General features: G+C 46.9%; 1 protein-coding gene across 1 annotated transcript in view; it reads left to right on the top strand.

The window, feature by feature from the left end:
- Positions 1 to 1,858: 1,858 nt before the first annotated feature.
- Positions 1,859 to 22,953, top strand: part of LOC146839365 (glutathione S-transferase P 1-like) — a 194,695-nt gene continuing 173,600 nt past the window's right edge. The window contains exon 1 of the mRNA XM_085651366.1: positions 1,859 to 3,092. Within this exon, the coding sequence (XP_085507492.1) occupies position 3,092 (1 nt within the window). The 5' untranslated portion in view covers positions 1,859 to 3,091. The remainder of the gene's footprint in view (positions 3,093 to 22,953) is intronic.

The following is a 22,953-nucleotide window of genomic DNA, read 5'->3' as shown; positions in this document are numbered from 1 at the left end:
CCCCGGAACTCCTAGCATCCAAGCGTACCTGCCGGAAACTAGAGAACAATTGGCACAGTGAAAAGATGCCGGACAGCAACGCAGCCCACAAAGACGCCATCCGCCACCACCATCACCTCATCAGGTCCGCCAAGAGGACCTTCCTCAAAGACCGCCTTGACAACAACGCACACAACAGCAAGGAGCTCTTCATCATCGTGAAGGAACTCTCCAACCCCAGCTCCAACTCCAACGACATCCCACGGTCGCAAGCACTGTGCGACTCCCTCGCCGCCTTCTTCCACCGCAAGATCGCAGATATCCACGACAGCTTCAATACCCAGACAGCCCCAACAGACCCTGACACACCAGACTCGCCGCACGCTATCAACCACAACCCCTTGACAGCCTGGGCCAACGTGACCATCGATGACATCATCAAGACCATGAGGACTATCCATTCCGGCTCCCCGTCAGACTCTTTTTCGCACCACATCTTCAACAAGCAGCTCCATCTCACCCCACCTGCGCAACGTTATCAACCTCTCCTTCGAGACCGCGACCTTCCAGGGAGCTGGAAACACGCCGAGATCAACGCCCTACTCAAAAAACCCAAGGCGGATCCGAAAGACCTCAAGAACTTCCGGCCCATCTCCCTGCTTCCGTTCCTAGCAAAGGTCATCAAGAAGATCGTCAACAAACAGCTAACCCGATACCTCGAAGAAAACAGCATCCTGGACCCATCCCAGTCAGGGTTCCGCAGCAACCACAGCACTGAGACTCATCGCTGCCACCGACGACATCAGGACCCTGCTGGACAACGGTGAGACCACGGCCCTCATCCTCCTGGACCTCTCCGCCGCCTTCGACACTGTCTGCCACCGCACACTACGCGCACGCCTCCACGACGCAGGGATCCGAGAGAAAGCCCTGGAATGGACCACCTCCTTCCTCTCCGGCAGAACACAGAGAGTCCGCCTCCCGCCATTCCGATTCGAAGCCTCCGAGATCATCTGCGGCATACCCCAGGGATCATCCCTCAGCCCGACACTGTTCAACATCTACATGGCCCCACTTGCACGCATCAACCGACAGCTCGACCTCAACATAATCTCCTACGCTGATGACACTCAACTGATCCTCTCCCTCCCCAAGGACCCCCATCACCGCCAAATCCAACCTCCACGAAGGAATGAAGGCCGTCGCCGACTGGATGAAGAGCAGCTGACTAAAGCTGGAGACGGACAAGACGGAGGTCTTCATCCTTGGCTCCAACCTTTCAGCCTGGGACGACTCTTGGTGACCCACGAAACTGGGGGCACCCCCGACACCCACCGACCACGCACGCAACCTGGGAGTCATCCTCGACTCGACGCTCTCCATGACCAAGCAAGTCAATGCAGTCTCCTCCTCCTGATTCAACACCCTCCGCATGCTCCGCAAGATCTACAGATGGATCCAGACAGACACGAGAAGACACGAGAAGAACAGTCACCCAGGCCCTTGTTAGCAGCCGATTCGACTATGGAAACGCCCTCTACGCGGGAGCCCCGACCAAGCTCATCAAACGACTGCAAAGAATTCAAAACGCCTCTGCACGCCTGATCCTCACCACAGCCACATCACCCCCCACCTGAGAAACCTGCACTGGCTCCCCGTGGACAGGAGAATCTCCTTCAAACTCCTCATCCACGCACACAAGGCACTCCACAAGACCGGCCCAGCCTACCTCAACAGACGACTCTCCTTCAACGCTCCCAACCGCCAGCTCCGCTCCGCCGACCTCTCCCTGGCCACCGTCCCGCGCATCCGAAGAACTACCACCGGCGGCAGATCCCTCTGCCACCTTGCCGCCAAAACCTGGAATACCCTTCCACTCAGCCTATGACAGACCCAAGACCTGCTGACCTTCAGGAGGCTACTCAAGACCTGGCTGTTCAACCAGTAGCGGCACCCCCCCCCTTCCTCTTCCCCAGCGCCTTGAGACCCTCGCGGGTAAGTAGTGCGCTTTACAAATTCTGTGATTGATTGTGCTGCTGGCTTCTCTCTCTCTCTCCTCCCTCTCGCCTTCTTCTCTCTCTTTACTCCCTCTCTCTCCTCTCTCTTTCTCTCTCCTGCTGGCTCCCTCTCTCCTGGCTCCCACTCTCTCTCCTGTTGTCTCTCTCTCTCTCCCTCTCGTGGCTGCCTCTCTTCCAGTCTCCCCTTCTCCCTCTCTCACCTGCTCTCGCCCTCTCTCTTCCAGTGGCCCTTCTTCTCTCTCTCTTTCTCGCTCTCTCTCTCCCTCTCTCTCTTTGTCTCTCTCTACCTCCCTCTCTCTCTTCCTCCCCCTCTCTCTTTGAGTTCCCCCGTAATCCTCTCTCTCCTTGTCTTGCCCTATATCTTCCAGCCCCCTCCCCCCTTCTCCTGGCTCCCTCTCCCAGTACCCCTTCCTCATTCTCTCTGTGTCTTTCTCTCTCTCCTGCTGATTCCCTCTCTCCTGGCTCCCTCTCTCTCTCCTGCTGGCTCTCTCTCTCTATCTCCCTCTCCTGGCTGCCTCTCTTCCAGTCATCCCTTCTCCCTCTCTCACCTGCTCTCACCCTCTCTCTTCCAGTGGCCCTTCTTCTCCCCTCTCTCTCTCTCTCTCCCTCTATCTCTCTCTCTCTCTCTCCCTCCCCTGGCTGCCTCTCTTCCAGTCTCCCCTTCTCCATCTCTCACCTGCTCTCGCCCTATCTATTCCAGTGGCCCTTCTTCTCCTCTCTCTCTCGCTCTCCCTCCCTCCCCCTCTCTCTATCTCTCTCTCTCCCCCTCTCTCTCTCTCCCTCTCTCTCTCTTTCTCCCCCCCTCTGTCTTTGAGTTCTCCCTTCATCCTCTGTCTCCTTGCCTTGCCTTCTCTCTTCCAGCCACTCCCTCCTTCTCCTGGCTCCCTTTCCCAGTCCCCCTTGCCCCCCCCCCTCCTGGGTCCCTCTGGCTTCCAGTCGCCCTCCTTCACTCTCCTCCTTCCCTCCTGCTCCCTCCCCCCCTCTCTGCATGACTCAGCAGCTCCCAGGACAGATAAGGCCTGGCACAGACCCTGAGAGCTGCACTCCACTCTCAGATTGCAGGGACTGGACGGGCCGGAGAGCCGAGAACCACAAGTAAGTGCATGGACGTCATTTAGGGGTCACCCGGGGTCGCAGCATCGACTCCTGGCTTGCCTTTGCGACCCCTGGCCTCAGAGGAGGCAAAATCAGTGCCAAGAACACAAGGGCAGTCCCACGTTCCTTTTTTCTGTGATTGTTTTATTACTCTAATAGTTATTTTTAAAATGTTAAAATGTTATTTTTCACCATTAATTACAGTTTGCAGGACTTTGACCCTCCCCGGCAGCTGAGGAAAGTAAACACTTATTTTAAATGCATGCATGCTTGTAGGTGAGAGTGTGTGTAAATGTGTGTGTATGTGTAAGCATGAATGAGTGAGTGAAAGTAAAGTTTAAATGGCATATGATGTCATCTCTGCTAGCCCTGGCATTGGGGTGAACTGACGCTCATGAGTGAGTGCACCGACCCATCCATGGGGGGGGGGGGGGGTTGCCTCCTCGACGGGCTGTTACTGACACAGTCGGTATTTTACTGTCCAGACAAGTACAAAAATATTGGGAAAATTATCAAGCTGAGAAATTAGTTCAAAGGTACAGCTTGCACCGGATTTCAGCATATCATGTTTAATCATTACTGAAGCAAGCAGAAGTAGAATCGCTATGTTAAAGAAGCATTGGCAAAGCCATTAGGGCTCATCTTTTGACTTTGTCAAGGCAGAACTATCAGCTTTGCCATTGCTTTTTGATGATGCTTTTCAGCATCGAGAAAAAAAATGGTTTTCCAAACCAATATAAAACACCTGCATTATCAAAATCAATCGATCTGACTTTGCAGCTGAGCAGTTGACTTTATCAGTGCTTGTTTTTTTAAAATGTTTTCTGTGCAAGTGTTACAAACCCCATTCAGAGATGGACACCTGGATGTGCACACTGATGCTCTAGCAGCCGTTTTGTAATATTCTTTTTATAAAGGATAACAGAGTTTGTGGGTCCACAAACATGAGGGGTCATCGTGGACTGTTTTATAATTTTCCAAAAACCATTCAAAGATGGCTGCCCCGGCAGTCACATGCAACCGAGGCCTAAGTGTACCAGTGAACAGACATGGTCATAGTGCGCTGGTGAGGACCAGGGGTGGAGAGCACGTGGACGGGGGAGTAGGTGGCAGGGGCTGTACATCAAAGGATTGGGGTGGGCACGTTTGTACTTTGCCAGCACACCTCATTCAACCTGGCAGAAAGGAGGCACAGCTCAGTCCGCACCGGAGGACACGCCCAGGAGTGACAAGTCTCTGACAGCCATAACTTTCAAAGTCGAAAGCAAGGCGCATCGAGCTCATGCAAATGGCTTTACTCCAAACTGATGTGTGGGTCTGGGGAAAGCAAAGCACGTGTGCGGGCGTTGTCATGTAACACAATCCAGCAGCCACATTACACCTAGTTTACTCTGTGTCTCTGAGAATGAGTTTTCATCGAATATGTTGACGGCGCGAAAGGCACAAATGTTGTTCTTCTAGCTATGAGTGCCACCAGAGAGTGAGCCATCGCTACTTTACTCCTGTTCCTGCAGCGTGGAGTCGTACAAATATATGTATTTAATTGTTGCATGTCTTCAGTCGCCATAAACCTAGGGGCACTGAGCGCTTTAAAATAAGATGAATGTTATTTGCTTCATTTTTACGACTTTGACACCTATAGATGCTGCAGGAATCCCAGATTGGGCCAGAGGGGGGCAGCCCAGACCACATACTCGCTTCCTGCAGTGAAGACCGGTGCAAATCACAGCAATAAAACCCTGGGCCTTCGCCTCACAAACTAGACCTCACCAAACAATAAGTCACCTACTTTCACCTACCCCCACCCCTAAACCCCTGCCCCTCACTACATCTTCATCTTGTAACTGTGTACCTCTTACCCTGTCATTGAACTGTTGCCCTTTAAATTCCTTGACTCAATAACCAACTTCTGTTAACAGCTATCAGGGTATCCGAAATGTTCCTGCAGGTGTAACTTTATTGCCGCCGCCCATTGTCCTGACCCACCTATGTTCACAACAATAATCTTAAACTGCCAGCCGCCACTCAGAAAAGGCGTTCCCCCAACTTTTCTGACCCCTCTCTTCCCCCAGCAACCTCTGTCGTACCTGTTCACATTGAGGGCCTCATTTGCTGCAAAATGACTCCGCGCAGCGCCACAAGTCACTGTGCTGCAGCGCGCGCCATCTTTGAAAAGCTCAGGGACGAGTGGTATTAGCCACAATATCATGCATCCCGTGCTCTGCACTGGCGCAGGATTGGCTGCCAAGCACCAGCACGCCCCATACGGCATGACACTCCTGCAAAATACTCAGAGCAACCATAGTATCTGAAGCCCCCGCCCGTGCCGCTCTGCCATCACCCGTCCTCCTCCGCCGCTTGATCCTCCGCATCTACCAACTCACCTCTTCCAGACCCCATTCCTCATAGTCCAGCCGTGGATGGGCTTCCACGGCCCAGTGGGCACCATGACATCCACACTGCAATCCACATTTTCCTAGAACCCTACCGCGCCTGGAGGTAAGCCAGGGGGCTGTGGTATGCCCTCCTCGCTGTGCCCACAGCTACAGTTGCTCTGCACCGCTGCCCGCCATGCCAGGGGTCATACTGGGCCGTCCAGGTCGATGCACTGCCGAGGCCATTAGACCGAGTGGCAGCGTTGTCCCACATCGGCATCCAGCTGGCCGCATGAGACTCTGCCATTTCTTTCACCTCGGGGTCTGTGAGCCGCATAACGCTCTTCTGAGTCTGCATGGCCGCTGTGGTGCTGAGCCTGGAATAAACGAGCATTTACAATGCAATAGGTCTCACATTCACACCAGTTTGAGCTATTGGCATTGTAAATGACAATGCCTTTTATTTATGTTTTGGGTTTTAAAACAAATAAAAGGCATTGCCATTCACAATACTAACAGCTTAAACTCTCACAAATACGAGACACATTGCATTGCAATAAAGGGCCTTCTCAACTGCTCATTAGATTGTAAATATCAGAGGAAGAGACCGACCTGCGATGTCTTCAAAGTAGTGATAATTAGTGCAGTGAAGAAGATGTGTAAGTGTTGTAAATTACACAGACACAAAGTGTGAAGTGAGAGCTACATATGATCCGAGCTATAAACACTAACAAAGTGCTCCAACACTTTTGGCGCTATGATTACACTGTCGCGGCTTAGGAGGAATAGCGGGGGGGGCTAGTTCCTGCCCTCTGAGATATGAGTGTGCAGTGTGGCATTGCGTAATGTCATTGCTATCTTTGGCCTAATAAAAAACACTCTATCTGTAGTAGTGCCCTGGCCTCTCCTTCTGGTGCAGGGCGGGCTGTGCTTTATGGCAGGCATGGAGGGAGGGAGGGATAGTCTAGGCAGCAGCTCCAGCCTCGTACAGTGACCCTGCTATTACTAGTGAGTGACAGGCGTTGAGGTGGTGCTGGTATTGGTGGTGGTATTCGTATTGGTGGTGGTATTGTAGGTGGTGGTATTGGTGGTGGTGGTATTGGTGCTATTATTGGTGGTGGTGGTATTGGAGGTGGTGATAGTATTGGTGGTGGTGGTATTGGTGGAGGTGGTGGTGGTAGTGGTATTGGTGGTGGTATTGGTGGTGATATTGGCGGTGGTATTGGTGGTGTTGATGGTGGTGGTGTTGGTGGTGGTAATGGTATTGGGGTGGTGGTATTGGCAGTGGTGGTGGTATTGGTGGCGGTGGTATTGGTGGTGGTATTGTTACAGGTGGTGGTGGTATTGGTGGTGGTATTGGTGGTGGTGGTGGTATTGGTGGTGGTATTGGTGGTGGTGGTGGTGGTGATGGTATTGGTGGTGGTGGTATTGGTGGTGTTGGTGGTGGTAGTGGTATTGGTGGTGGTATTGGTGGTGATATTGGCGGTGGTATTGGTGGAGGTGGTATTGGTGGAGGTGGTGGTTTTGATGGTGGTGTTATTGGTGCAGGTGGAGGTATTGGTGTTAATAAAACAGACTTTTGAAAACAACTCGTCAGTTGACTTTAGTACGGAAGACATGTAACATAGATGTGCTGTTGTCAGCTTCAGCCCATTAGCACAGGATTATGTGCTACATGGAATTCATATGACTTAATTCGCGAATCATTTCTAAATCCATTTTACTTTGGGGGGTTGAAACAGACACAAGATAATGCCAGGTTAAAGTGATTGAAAGCAGGCGCCCGTGTTACTGGGCTGCCGTGCTGCTTAGAAAAAAACAAGTGGCCTGCAGTAAGAGAAACTCAATAAAGTAAATAGTGCTTACAGACTAAATAACAGGTCCCGTGTAACAACCGAAGTAAAGGGGCCAGTAGCCATGGGAGGTTACAAATGAAGACAAGGCCGTACTAAGGAGGGACCAACAAGCCTATTAATGAATCCGAAGGCAACATTTACGAAAGACAATGAATCAAGCCAATGAAAAATATGGGCGGAGAATGGGCGCGGCTTCTCTCCCATACTCTACTACAGCAGTCTCGCAGAGAGAGCAGCGCATGCGCACTGCCACTAGGCTCGACCTAAAAAGGAAGGTCGGGCGTGCACGGGTCAATCTACCTGCTTGTCACCCTTTTCAGCACCCAAAGCTAATGCCCCCTATTGCACTACTCTTGCCGACCTACCTCTTCTGCTTTGCCTTTCTGTGCCTGGCAGCCTACAGCGAAAATCTCCTCTGCCCTGGCCATACGCACTCCTGCCGTGGGCTCCCCTTGCTACGACCCTCTCTGAATGCAGTTGCGTGAATATCCTGTGAGGTGGCCTTACTTCAACTCTCTGCCTCTTTCCTTCTTATACCCCTGCCTGTCCCCGTCATCCTGCTCCTCCTTGTCGCTGCTCCATTGTAGCATTGGCGCTACCAATGCTGTGGTGGTGCTCCCACGTGGCCCTTGGCATCTCCCTTTTCTGTCCCTGAGACCTCTCTGCCTGGCTGCAAGAGTGAGACGGGCAGACTCTGGGACCCAACCGCCCCCTTCTGACCATCGGGACTATAGAGCCTTGGGTGCCGTCCCTAACCATCCCCCGGTCAGCAGCGATACTGGGGTCACTGCCGTGCTAACCCGTCTTCACTATCCAATCCCCTATCTCCCTGCTCTCCCCTCTCCTGCATGTGCCTGTGTCGCTTCCTGTATCATCGTGCCTCTGTATGAAAGTGCACGGGCCCTATTGGCCACCCGTCTGCCTCTTGCCTGCATCTTCCTCCCTCTGCATCAAGGGCCTTAGGCCCAACATACCACCCTTCTGGACATTGGGTTGGTGATCAGGTCCTGCCTAAAACAGCACCCTGCCTCTTCTCCATGCCTTCACCCCACTGCTTCTTGATCCCAAGACAATGTATTTCCCCCAGGGCCTCAGGGGGCCCAACTGCTGCCTCCTGTGCCTCCTCCCTCTCTACCACCTACTGGGCTCCGGTGGGCACCGCAGGCCGCACCCTCACCCCATCTCTCACTCCCACCTATAATTCAAGTGTGGGCCGTCACGCCACTCACAGCATGCGAGCCTCGTGCACATGCCGGGGCTGCTCTCTCCCATCTTGAGCGGCCCCTGGAGCTTACCTTAGGCCCACCTCATTAGTACGCCTGAGACGCGGTGGCGAGAAAGCCAAGATCACTGTCGCCACACCGCTTGCTGCTCGCGGCGAAGGGCGCTCCACTACTCACACACCCGGTGTGAGGAGATCCATGCACCCTTCCTCAGCTAGCAGGTGCATGGCTTCTCGCACCTGTGCATCTTCCATTCTTTACTACTCTAAATTACGCAATTATACTAAAACATCTTGCTACGTAGCGGCCACCGTCTCACCCCCCAAAATGGTGCCTATCTACCTAAAATGGCTGCATGTATATTGGGCTTCCAACCCAACAGTCTACAGCCCAACTATTGTCCAATGAAGCCCACTTTATCCCAATCCCCCCGGGGGGAGCACACCTCCCCTCCCTCAGCTGCCCCCGAAAGCTCATTTGCCCACAGTACTTTCAACTTTGGAAGGGGTGAAAGTGCTGCACGCTGATTTACCACTGTTCTTGCTGTAAAATGCGAAGGAGGAAAACTACTTTAATGCACTTTTAACACAACTTCAAAGGGAAAGAGTGAATGTGCCCATGAATTGCATCCTCAATGTCTTATATGAGGAACTCACACTCTGCAAAGGTTATTATCCATGATTTAAAAGGGAAATGTGGCGACGTGTTAAGTGAACAGTAAATAATGCCATCAATACATTTTCTTAGTTTGGGTGTAAGATAGATGTCATTTGGTAGTGAAATAGAGATTCTCTTAGCTGTAATGAAAGTCCTGATTTTATTAAAGTCACGGAGGCGAATATTATGCCTTCTTTTTAGCCTTTATTTAAACAGCAGCCCAGGTGCACAACTACAATACCCATGAAAACTTGCGAAAAGACCTACCACGTCATCACAATGCTAACAACCAATCAGCTACCAGATATTGTATAAACCTCTAGACTGGAAGCAACAAGTGATCTTTTCTTGTCATAGCTGATCAAGCTTTTTTAAACTTAGGTACAGTCAATATAATTCTTTAAATGCCAGTCGAAAAGTTAAATGTTCAAAAGCCAGGTCTGTAACAAAAGGTCTGCAATTCTTTTGTCCTTCTCCGGAGTAGGAGTTTATTGCACTGAGGAAACATCGAAAGCCTTAATATCTGAAAGTCGTTTCAGAGAGACCAAAGAGAGAAGAAAAGTTAACTTTCCATGCAAGAATTTAAGAGACAAGGAAGCACTTCAGACCGGTTCAGGAACAACTTTGAAACCAAATTTACATCCCACATGTGGTTATATTTAGCAAAAGAGGTATAATAAATCTTAACCCTTTAAAAGTCCACAAATGAGGGCTGCTTTCCAACTGGTATAACATCCACTCTTGCATGTTCCACTGAATTGTACACATTTACAGGTCTGTAGTTGTACATTTGACCTTGAGACGCCAAGAACAACAAAAAATGTACCTTTAGAATGGCATCTGCTGAAAACAGATGTTCACCCCCGTCCAAGCACCAGCTATTTCAGACCAACTAGAAAGCTTGGTATAGTTTGGTCGTTCCTGGACTCCAGGCTTGGCGTGTGAGCTGTGCAGCTCTCGCCATCATTCCTGGGGTTCTCCAGGCTGACCCAAAACCATGATCGAGAAGGATTGTGTGATGTTGACGTTGGAGATTGAGAAGCAACCTGGGAAAGGAAGGATTTCGGATGGGGAGATCTATTGATACCTCCACAGCAGTAAGGAACCTAAGCTGCCCTGAAATAGAGGAAATATCAACAGTAAGACGCGCGCTGTTGTGACAAAGGGAGGGAACGCATCATTGAGCTGAAGAGACCGAAAACTAAAAAGCGTCTGACCCTAGAGTCCCTAGACTTGGTCTCTAATTGTAAAAGGAGGGAAGTCGAGTATTTATCCGAGAAGGAAAGGTATCCTTTACATAAGGCTCAAATTTGAAAAACTTTCTGAAAATCGTAGGGGAAAGACGCGAATCGGTGACATCTCCAAGATGCCTGGAACACTAATCTGCTATTGTGTTCAGATTTCCCACTTATACTGAAATTATGCTTCAAAGACAAAACTCCCAAAATGTTTTGACTAATTTGACCAGAAGTCTCAATTGTATCCCCCCATAATAGTTGCTGTTCCTTAATACAGAGATATTGTCCATACAAAGAAGCAACTTAGTCTTTTTTTTTTAAGTTTAAAGTTTATTAAAGGAAAAATTGAGGCAAACAGATGAAAAAACATTATATAAGAGAAATCACAATCTAAGAGAAGCATAAAATTAAAACAATTAAACACCTATTGCTGATAATCGAAAAAGGAAATATAGGGAGGGGGGGTAGAAATCAAAATATCTATTACAATAGTTCTTTTAAAACAATGAGAAGAAAAGTGATGACTAAAACCTTAAACTCTTATTCAAATACAAAGACATTAGTAAATACATTATAATCATAAACTTTAAATCAAGGGAGTAATACGAAAATTATATCTAAAAACAGAAATATAAAGACAACAAGTAGTTCATGGAGGTTTTCTGACTTCATCAGGAGTATTAGCCGAGGATGAGGCTATTTCAGTTAAGTAAGTGGATAGAGGTAGCCAAAATAGATCTCTTTTAATGGATAAGGATACGGGAGTGACATTGCTTGTATCAAGTCTATGATGAACACAAACAGCATTCCACCATGCTTTGAAAGTAACTTTGTCAGCTTGTTTCCAGTTAGAAGTTATTAAATGGAGGGCTATTGCTAATAATAAGTCAATTAAAGAGGGGCTAGAGGGAGAATGTGTCCAGGATGGTGATAAGGAACCTAAAAAGACGTTAGATGGAGAAAAAGAGACTTGGGTTTTAAAAATCCTATTGATTTGGGACCAGACTAAAAGCCAAAAACGGGAGAGGGAGGGGCAATCAAAAAGCATATGTTTTAAATCAGCTGAGATACAAGAGCAAGACCAACAGGCTGAAGAAGATTCTGTTGAAAAAGAGGCTAACTTCGCTGGGGTAAATAAAAGGCGTTTGTAAATAAAATAAAGAGTCTGAGAAGTATTAGCTGCTCTCGATGTCTTTGAATCTTTAGCCACAATTTATCCCAAAATGGTAAAGACCAACATTCTGTTAGATCCTTTTCCCAAGCCAATTCAGCCTTCCCCGTGGCCCTGTCTGAAGAAAAGAATAGATTTTTATATAAAGAAGAAGCAGAGGAATTAGTAGATACTAAAGGAAAAAGATTGGAACATCTGGTAGGAATAATGGGATCAGGGGGTAAAGAAAGAAGGTATTGTGTGAGAGAAGGGAGGAGTGAGTCATATTGAGTTTTACAGGACGAGGGTAAAGAACATTTTGATTGGATGATTGAGAAGGATAGAGGAACATTATCATGTACCAACTGTGAAATCCAAATTAGGCCTCTGAGTCTCCAAGTTTTCCAATAGAAAGTACGACCTCTAATACGCAATAAGTGATTATGCCAAATGGGTTGCTGATCCAACGAGGAAAAAGAGGGGTAAGAGGACGGAAGAAGAGGTGCTAGTATTTTACGTGTATGGGAAATAACTTGAGAACGAAAAGAAGAAATATTATTAGTAAAAGTGAGAGATTCTTTGAAATGGAAAGGAGCTATAAAGTGTTGTTCTATATCCAACCAAAGAGGAAGATGAACACATTGATCAAGAGATAACCAGCGAGAGGATTGTATTAGAGAAAAAGCATGATGATAAGATTTAAAATCAGGAAACTTGAGACCTCCAGAATTCTTGTCAGCCTTGAGAGCATTGAGAGCTATTCGAGGAGATTTGTTTTTCCAGTGGAATTTATTTAGCATAGAGTCAATTTTTTTAAAGTAGAAACCAGGAATATGCACTGGAATCATAGACAGAAGATAGAGAATTAACGGCGAAAGCATCATCTTGATAGAGTCCAGCCGTCCCCACCAGGAGAGGAAGAGCGGGTGCCATCGGTCAATAGACTCAGATAAAGTTTTAATAATATTATCAACATTTTTCTTTAAAGTTTAGGGGATTGTAGGAGAGAACCATAAACCTAAGTACTTTATTTTAGAGGTTTTCCAAGAGAAACCAGTGGAAATAAAATCGTGTATTAAACAAAAAATATTTAAGGGAAGAACTTCACATTTATCTGAATTAAGACGATAGCCAGATAAATGAGAAAAAGTATCAACTTGGGATAGAAAGGCTGGAAGAGACGTAGATGGATTTGAGCAATTAGAAGGATGTCATCAGTATAAACAGACATTTTAACATGAGTAGTGTCAAGCTTAAAACCAGTAATTCTATTATCTAATCTAATTTTCGTTAAAAAGGGTTCCAATGCTATTATAAATAACAGAGGGGACAAAGGGCATCCTTGACGAACTCCTCTAAAAAGAGAAAAATACTCAGAAGTTTTTCCATTAACAAAAATAGAGGCTTCAGGGCCAGAGTAAAGTAAAGAAATAAGAGAAATCAATTTAACAGGGAAACCAATCCATTTTAGTGCCTGAAACATACAATCCCAACCGATCCTGTCAAAAGCTTTTTCAGCATCTAGTGCTATCGCGGCGATGGGATAATCGAGAGAAGAAGCTTTACTTAAAATGTTAAAGAAAACTCTGGAATTATCTGAGGACAAACGACCCTTAACAAAACCTGATTGTTCTGGACCGATAAGGTTAGGTAGAATGGGGTCAATACGGAGGGCAAGAATCTTTGCGAAGATCTTATAGTCCAAATTAACTTGGGAGATCGGGCGGTAGTTTTTGCAAAATGCGGGATCTTTGTTTTCTTTGGGAATTAAACAGATCACGGCTTCCTGAAAAGTTCCTGATGAGAACCAGTCATTAACGAAAGACTGATATAGCAGTAAGAGTTGGGGAAGTAAGAAAGACGCAAAATGGGCATAAAATTCAATAGTAAATCCATCAGGACCAGGTGCTTTTCCTCTTTTCAATACTGAAACGGCATGCTTAATTTCAGAGAGAGTGATGTCAGATTCTAATGAAGAAAAGTCAGTATTATAAGAGGGTGGAGAATTTATTGATTGAAAGAAAGAGGAGAGAGCGGCTGAAGTTGGTTGTTGCTCTGGCGTATAAAGATTTTTATAAAATGAGACAAACTCATTCAGGGTATCATTATCTTTAAATAGTGAGTCACCTACATTATTACGGATGGAATCTATTTTAGTCCTCTCGCGACGAATCTTTAAATAATTAGTAAGTAGCTTTCCCATTTTATTTTGGCCTCTATAGTAACGGGCACTACTTTTTAGGAGATAAGAGGAGGCAGCTTCTGTAGATGATTTGTTAAAAGAAATTTTTGCCTCGATAAGATTTTTTAACGAAACATCAGAGTTGGAGCAATAATACCAATATTCAACTTGTTTAATCTTAGCTAATAACTGAGCATTTTTGGCTTCAAAGAACTTTTTTTTTCGTGAAACAAAATTTATGATAAAACCTCTAGCTGCAGCTTTAAAAGAGTCCCAAATCATTACTGGAGAAGAGTCTGGGGTGGAATTAAAAGAAAAAAATTCAGAAGCAAAGGAGGTGAATTGGCTTGTGAAGTTAGGATCTGCTAATAATGCGTTATTAAAACGCCACCTACCAGCATGAGGGGAAAAGGGTATCAGATCAAAATCCACAAAAACTGGGGCATGATCCGATATTAAAATAGAACCAATCTCAGCGTAAGAGACAAGTTGAGACAAAGGTTTACTGAGGAAAACATAATCAATCCGGGATTGTGAATGATGAGGGGGAGAATAGAAACTATATTCCTTGGTATCTGGATTACACAGTCTCCAGATGTCAATTAAAGCTTTACGACGTATGGCTGAAGTAAATTGTGTATGCAGCTTGGTGTTGGCAAATTTTACAGAGGAATGTCTATCTAAAATAGGGTCAAAAACCTGATTACAAAAATACCTCAAAAAATAACATAATCATCAGAAAACATAAGAAGTTTATCAGATATCTGAGTCCAAAACGTATTGTCAATATGAAAAGGTGCATAGACATTAAAGAGTACTAAAGGTATTTGATCAATAAGCAATTTAACAATTACCCAGCGACCTTCCAGGTCTTTATCCTGATGAACAACTGAAAACTGATGTTTTTTATGGCATAGAATAGAAGTCCCATTTTTCTTCCCTAAACTTGGGGAAGAAAAAACATGACCCACCCAGTTCCTTTTCAGTTTAGTTGCTCCAGCATCTGACAGGTGAGTTTCCTGAATTAAAGCAATATCAGTATTCAATCTAGCTAAATGAGTTAACACACATTGTCTTTTAATAGGGTTGTTAACTCCTTTAACGTTCCAAGTTACAACTCTAAAGGAAATGCTTTAAAAAGAACATGAACAATTATTATAAAAGCAATTGAATAGTAAACTTGTTGTTTAAAGAAAGAAATAAAAACAGTTGATGAGAGAATAAAAAAGAGAAATGAGATTAAGAAAGGAGAGAAAGCAAATTTGTTAGAAGATAGTTTCAAGGAGAGAGGGAAGGAAAGAAGAAAGGTGAAGCGAAAAAGACAGGGAAAAACAAAAAGAGAGTACAGAGAAACAATACAAAACAAACCATTGACATTAAAAAATAAAATCAAAGGGACATAACACATAAAAACTATGAGAATGGGGTGGGTGGAACCACATGAGGAAGGTAGCACACCAGATCGAGGCCTCCACGGAGACGCAGCAAAGAGAGAGAATCCCCAGGCACAAACAAACAGGATAAATTCAAAGAAGCACAAACCTGCATCTGAAAAAATCTGACAAATAATAAAAGTGATTAACAAAGCACATAACTTGACGAAAAACAAAAAACAATTGGGATGAGAATCAGAGATAAAACAGTGACCAACAATGCTTATGCCACAAAAAACAGTTAAATTCGAAGGGGTGTCCATAGAATCAGCTCTGCAAGAGTCTAGGAATTGTTGAAGAAGCGCTGGATCTTCATAGGACAATGTTGTATTATTATAAGTCACTTTGAAGAGACATGGATGGAATAAGCCATAATGAGCATTCAAGGATCTGAGAGCAGGTATCAGCTCTAGAAACTTCTTTCGACGATCCGCATTAACCTTGGTGTTATCCTGTGCAAAGAAGAGGGTTGAACCATTCCATGCGATCTTTCCTTTTAGTTTAACTGCTTGAAGAACTTTAAGGAGATCAGTATATTCTAGAAAGTACAAAATTACCCCTCTAGGTTTCAATGAAGAGGAAGAAGTAGCAAATGAGCGGGAGATTTGACCGAGGCGATGGGCTCGCTGAATATTCAAGGTTGGAGATGTTGGAAGTCCAAGAAGCGTGGGGAAAAAGGATTGAAAAAAGGTTATAGGGTTAGACCCTTCAAGACCTTCCGCCAGTCCGTAAATGCATAGATTATTGCATCTGTTGCGGTTTTCCAAATTTTCCACTTGTAGCTTGAGGTTCTGTATCTCTCTATGTAGGCAGGGGACTTGGTCAGTAATTATCTGAACAGAAGTTACTTTTCTTTCTAATTCATCAACTTTTTGTTCAGTATGCGACCAATTATCCTCCAAGTTTTGAAGACGCAAATTCGTCTCTGCCATGTATGGTTTAAGAAAGCGGATTTCATCAAGTAATAATTCCATAGAAATAGTGGAAGAAGAAGTAGTGGGCGAAGGAGGATTAGTTTTCACTCTTTTACCTGGTGCAGAGGCAGATGTGGAAGGAATTTTGGAAATATTTTTATTGCTTGAGCGTGAATTTTGCGAGGAAGAGCCTTTTGTCGTAGAAGTATCCATTGTTGCTTCTTCCACATTATCGGATAGGACCCTGAATGGGTTAATGTCCTCCTGTGACCCATTATTTGAATTTATTTGATGAAGACCACTCCGAGCAGCGCGAGACGTTGCCATTTTAAGAAGAGAGGAGGTAAAGAATGAGATTTCAGAGCACAAAATGGCGGGAGTAACTATTATTATTCACTGCTTCAAAATAGTAAAAATAGTCCAAAATACAGTTACATGGGTAAATAAGATTTAAAAGCCTGAGGTCACTGAAGGAAATACATATGTGTTCCTGAGGAAAACATGCTGGCAATTCACCTCCTCAAAATATATAAAAAGCAGACAACGGCAAAAATACAATTTAAATATGAACAGTCACTGAGGAGAAGCGAGGAATCATTTCCCAGGCAAACATGTTATCGGGTGGAGAAAAGCAGATGGGAAGTTTTGTGGGTGAGAAAGCACCGTCCATGAGTGACACAAGGAACGGTAATAAATCAAAATGGCGGCCGCGTTTCACTCGTGGACCGCGCTCAAGTAAAACCAAGAAAAAAGGTCGAAAAGCGCTCACCCCGCAAGCTACAAGTAACACATTTTAGGCAGCAGAAGCTCCGGCAGATATATCTGCATCTTGGGAGGTCGCGCGTCAGGAAATCGAGTCTGGAGAATCTCCGTCGCGCTACGCGTCAGCGGAGCTCCCGAGAGTGGCGGCCATCCTCCTCGGCACCTTAGCCACGCCCCCCCAAGAAGCAACTTAGTCTGTTTTAGCAATAGTTTGATTTGCAAAAGACCCTGCAGCGCTTCTATATATCAATTGTGCATAGGTGACTCCTCGTGTGACCACGGACTGCAGTCGAGCACGGGACACATTTTATGCTCCAACCAATCCGACTCACATAGGATTCTTACACAATATCTGGGGCGGTAGAAAAAATGGCCGTCATGTTCCAAGCATCCACATGGTCTACCCACCCTGGAGTTCTAAGCGGGACTCAGGATCTATTTGACCCGCGTCTGAATACGACCGGCCTTTTTGGAGATGGTGAATTTTTAGCCTCTGCAGGGTGCAATAGTGAAGAGGACCTGGGAAGATTGCTTGAGTTGAGGAGGCCAGAAGGCCGATGATTCATGCCAAGAGTCTAAGAGATAGAGTGGGCGCCATTTTATTAATCTCCTCTGGAATCAAAGATGCCTTCTCTTGAGAAAGTTGAAGAATTGCTTTCTTTGAGTCTAACGGAAAACCCCAAAGTTCTGTCGTTTCCGCTGGTCACGCGGCTTCTTGCTATTCTCTGGCATGGTGAGGAGCTCTGCTGTAAATGACTACCTGGGACGATTTAACCAAGAACTATGAAGGGATCTGATGTTTGCAAAGTTGAACCTGACCATGTTTGTAGATTTTACCTGTAATCCTGTCAGATGTGACTAGTGTTTGAAGGAGGCTAAAAACAGGGAGAGAGGGGGTCAGTGCAGGGAAGTGAGGCACAGAGGGTCTGTACTGAAACATTCTCAATAGACTTTTAATGTGAAGTTTCTGCTAAACAATGTTTTGCTTTTGTAAGAGATTTCTTTTGTGGTCCCTCTACTTTCTATCATTGCATAAAAATGGCTGTAGGAAAGTGCCAGACTTTTTACCTGATGCCTGTTATGATTTAGAACTGTTAGTGCACTGGGTCCATGTTGCCAGGTCCCCGGTGCCGGATCTCTTTACCAAACACTGTACCATGATTGGCACCACTTCAGCTACCCCTGTAGGCACCTAGCAAATGTTACTCCTGTTATATAGGACATTGGTAGTGAAGAGGGTCCTCTGGGGCTGCAGCACCGGTTGTGCCATCCCAGAGACCCCTCACCAAGGCTATGCACTCTGCCACTGCAGGCTGCGTGTCTTGGTGCAGAGAAATCCGAAGAGCAGACATGGCACACAGCCTTGAGTGGCATGCTACCCATACACTGCATAAGATATAGAGGTAAGTCACCCCTACTGCAGGCCTTTAGGCCTACGACGAGGTGCACTATATCCTATGTGAGGGCATATCAGCGTGAACAGATATGCCGCAACAATAGGCACTGCATTCTGAGAAGTTGCAAGTTCACAGGGAAGCCATAAAGAGTACAAGAGCTGCATATTTGTCAACACGAGTTTCCTAGCCCCATGGTGGCCTCACTGTTTTATAATTTGGTACTAAGCCTCTTGTCTTAATAAATCCTCACTGATGCCAGTGTTGAATTTTTTAACAAATGTACACAGGAGACACTTGTAGAGGGTCCCCTGAAAACCTACCAAGCACTGGTGTGGTCTTTGATGTATTGTGGGCAGGGGGTTGCATGCTCCCTTCCCTTGATATTTATGTTTTGCCCCTGGCAACGTGCATGGTTTGCGGTTGGCAGCCTGCTGGGGGGTTGGCCACAGGGCCTAACAGCAGGCTAATCCCTGGTGCCAACCCCCTGCTGTGCATGGCCAAAGCCTGTGCACAGCATGCGGTTGGCAGCCTGCAGGGAGTCGTAAGCAAGGCCTGGCTGGAAGACAGACCCCACGTCATGCCACGCACGGCCAAAGGTTATGTGCGACGTGCGGTTGACCGCCTCCAGGTTGCTGCCTACGAGGAGTTGGATGCAAGGCCTGGCTGTAAGCCATGCGGTCAGCCCCATTCTGCACACAATGAAAGGCCAGTGTGCAGCGTGGGGTTGGCTTCCTGTAGGTGGGATAGCAGCAGGACCTGAATCCCCTGCTGTACACGTACCTTGAATTCGCAGATCTAGGGGTGCGGGTTAGTGCACTAGCACTTTGGGTTCACAGATCTGGGAGTTTGAGGTTATTAGAGTAGTCCTTTGGGGTGGGAGATCTGGGGGTGCAGAGATAGTGCAGTAGCACTTTGGGGGTCGCAGATCTTTGGTTACTGGGTTAGTGAAGTAGTTGTTGGAAGTCACCGATCTGGAGATGTGAGGTTAGTGCCATAGGACAGTGGGTCCCAAACTTTTGTGACCCGTGGCTCCCTTGACCCATTGGCCATTGCCCGTGGCTCCCCACTTTTACTATCTTTGGAGGGGGGGACGGGGGGGGGGGGGCATGGAAGCCCGGCCTCGGGAGGACTTGCATTTTTCTCCCTGAAAATGATTGGGCTGAAGCTGATGAAGGTGTTATTGTCATATACGCCGGGTGTTTCGTATTACTAAGCCGGCGCCTCTAATAAAATATTCCTAGTTACACTTCTTTGCCCATGCATTTTTTCTAGTACCCTCTCAAACTGCTTTATCCCACTTACAGTTCTAGATAGCACCCCTATGCATGTAGGCCCATTGTCAAAATGTTTCTGCGCTTGAAAAATATTTGAATGTAACTTCCATTTCTGCCCATGTCATACGTGCAAATACACCGGTCTCAGCAGGGTGACTCACGATTTTTTAAACCGCATGCAGCTTTAGTTTTGCTGTCTCCTCCCTAAAATTGCCTCCAAATCAATGCATGCAAAATAAATTCTTCTTTTTAAACTTCCCTCTTTCTTGCTCCCAAACGTTGGCATTATGCTGTATATGGTGTTTTACTTCCCTGTGCTCAAGGCCCCTCTACAAATGTGTGTGTACTGAAAAAAGTATGTACTGGAAGTACCTATGGTTCAAGTACAGGTTTCAATACTTAATAATACTTAATGTGTTTAATAGTCAGGACAACTGTACTTTCCTGATAACTTGCATTGGTGTAAAATGCATTTGGAAAAAAACTAAATTATTAACAAGTCTAACTAAATAAATCAGGCATCTTCCGCCTACTTTGGGAGTGTTGGAACGTGGGGATCCAGTGAAATATGGAGGTCATCTCCCGCGACATGCCATCAATTAAGCACTACTTGCAAATCATTGACATCATGCGTTTGAGTCTAATTAGTTTAACTGAAGCCAACAGACCCTTCAACATTAAATGCATTAAAGTGCTTGGTGCGAGGATGCCCTGGCTAGGTTTGGTGTCTTCCCAGGGAGCCACGGCGCACAGTTTGGGAACCACTGCCACAAGACATTGAATTTACAGATGAACCAGGCACAGAAGAACCAGGCGGAGGAGAACCAGACACAGGGGAACTAGGCACAGAAGATCCAGGCACAGGAGAACCACACTTAGAAGAACCAGACAGTGGTGAACCATGCACAGGAGAACCAGACACAGGAGAACCAGGAAAAAAGGAACCTGGCACAGGAGATACAGCCACAGGAGAACCAGGCACCGGAGCACCAGGCACAGGAGAACCAGGCACAGAAGATCCAAGCACAGGTGAACCAGGCACAGGAGAACCAGGAACAGGAGACCCAGGCACAGAAGATCCAAGCACAGGTGAACCAGGTACAGGTGACCCAGACACAGGGGAACTAGGCACAGAAGATCCAGGCACAGAAGAACCACACATAGAAGAACCAGACAGCACAGGAGAATCAGACACAGAGGAACCAGGAAAAAAGGAACCTGGCACAGGGGATCCAGCCACAGGAGAACCAGGCACTGGAGCACCAGGCACAGGAGAACCAGGCACAGAAGATCCAAGCACAGGTGAACCAGGCACAGGAGAACCAGGAACAGGAGAACCAGGCACAGAAGATCCAAGCACAGGTGAACCAGGTACAGGTGACCCAGACACAGGGGAACTAGGCACAGAAGATCCAGGCACAGAAGAACCACACATAGAAGAACCAGACAGCACAGGAGAATCAGACACAGAGGAACCAGGAAAAAAGGAACCTGGCACAGGGGATCCAGCCACAGGAGAACCAGGCACTGGAGCACCAGGCACAGGAGAACCAGGCACAGAAGATCCAAGCACAGGTGAACCAGGCACAGGAGAACCAGGCACAGGAGAACAAGGCACTTGAGAACCAGGCACAGGAGAACCAGGCACAGGAGACCCAGGCACAGAAATAAAACAGGTAAGGGAGAACCAGGCACAAGAGAAATAGGCAGAACATAACCAGACACATCAGAACAAGGCACAAGAGAACCAGGCACAGATGAACCAGGCACTGGAGAACCAGGCACATAAGAACCAGGCACAGATGAACCTCATACAGAAGAGCCAGGCACAGGAGAACCACACACAGAAGAGGCAGGCACAATAGAAGTAGGTACAGGAGAACCAGACAGAGGAGAACCAGGCACAGAAGAACCACCCACAGAAGAGACAGGCACTGGGGATCCAGGAATAGAAGAACCAGACACAGAAAACCAGTACAGGAGAACCAGGCACAGGAAAACCACACACAGAACAGCCATGCACAAAAGAGCCAGGCATGAGAGAAAAACACTGAAGAACTAAACACAGGTGAACCAGACACAGAACCAGGCACAAAAGAACCAGGCACAGATGAACCTCATACAGAAGAGCCAGGCACAGGAGCACCACACACAGAAGAGGCAGGCACAAGAGAAGTAGGTACAGGAGAACCAGACAGAGGAGAACCAGGCACAGAAGAACCACCCACAGAAGAGACAGGCACTGGGGATCCAGGAATAGAAGAACCAGACACAGAAAACCAGTACAGGAGAACCAGGCACAGGAAAACCACACACAGAACAGCCATGCACAAAAGAGCCAGGCATGAGAGAAAAACACTGAAGAACTAAACACAGGTGAACCAGACACAGAACCAGGCACAAAAGAACCAGGCTCAGGAGAACCACACACAGAAGAACCAGGCATAGGAGAACTCGGCACAGAAGAACTAGGCACAGGAGAACCAGTCACAGAAGAACCAGGCACTGAAAAATCAGGCACAGGAGAAGGGGGCACAGGTGAACAAGGCACAGGAGAACTAGACAGAGGAGAACCAGGCACAGAAGAACCATATATAGAGGAAGCAGGCGCAGGAGAACCACACACAGGAGAACCAGTCACAGGAGAACCATCTATAGAGGAACCAAGCACAAGATAACCAGACACAGGAGAACCAGGCACAAAAAAAACAAGTTCAGGAGAGCCAGGGACAGGGGAACCAGGCACAGAAGAACCAGGTTCAGGAGAACCAGGGACAGGATAACTAGGGAGGGGTAAACCAGGCACAGGAGAACCAGGCACAGAAGAACCAGGCACAGGAGAGTCAGGCAGAGGAGAACTAGGTTCATGAGAACCAGGGACAGGAGAACTAGGCATAGGTAAACCAGGCACAGGAGAATCTAATACAGGAGAACCAGGTACCGGAGAACCACACGCAAAAGAACCAGGCAGAGGAGAATGAGGTAGAGGAGAACGAGGCACAGAAGAACCAGGAACAGGAGAAGCAGGTACAGGAGAACCACACACAGAAGAACCAGGCAGAGGAGAAGGAGGTATAGGAGAACCAGGCACAGAAGAACCAGGCACAGGAGAGTCAGGCACAGGAGAACTAGGTTCATGACAACCAGGGACAGGAGAACTAGGCATAGGTAAACCAGGCACAGGAGAATCTAATACAGGAGAACCAGGTACCGGAGAACCACACGCAAAAGAACCAGGCAGAGGAGAATGAGGTATAGGAGAACGAGGCACAAAAGAACCAGGAACAGGAGAAGCAGGTACAGGAGAACCACACACAGAAGAACCAGGCAGAGGAGAACGAGGTATAGGAGAACGAGGCACAGAAGAACCAGGAACAGGAGAAGCAGGTACCGGAGAACC

This window comes from Triturus cristatus, chromosome 4_1 (assembly GCF_964204655.1).
Source record: "Triturus cristatus chromosome 4_1, aTriCri1.1, whole genome shotgun sequence".
In the NCBI taxonomy this organism is placed as follows: Eukaryota; Metazoa; Chordata; class Amphibia; order Caudata; family Salamandridae; genus Triturus; species Triturus cristatus.
Note: the sequence above shows the minus strand (reverse complement) of the source record. Positions and strands in the feature narration are given on the sequence as shown.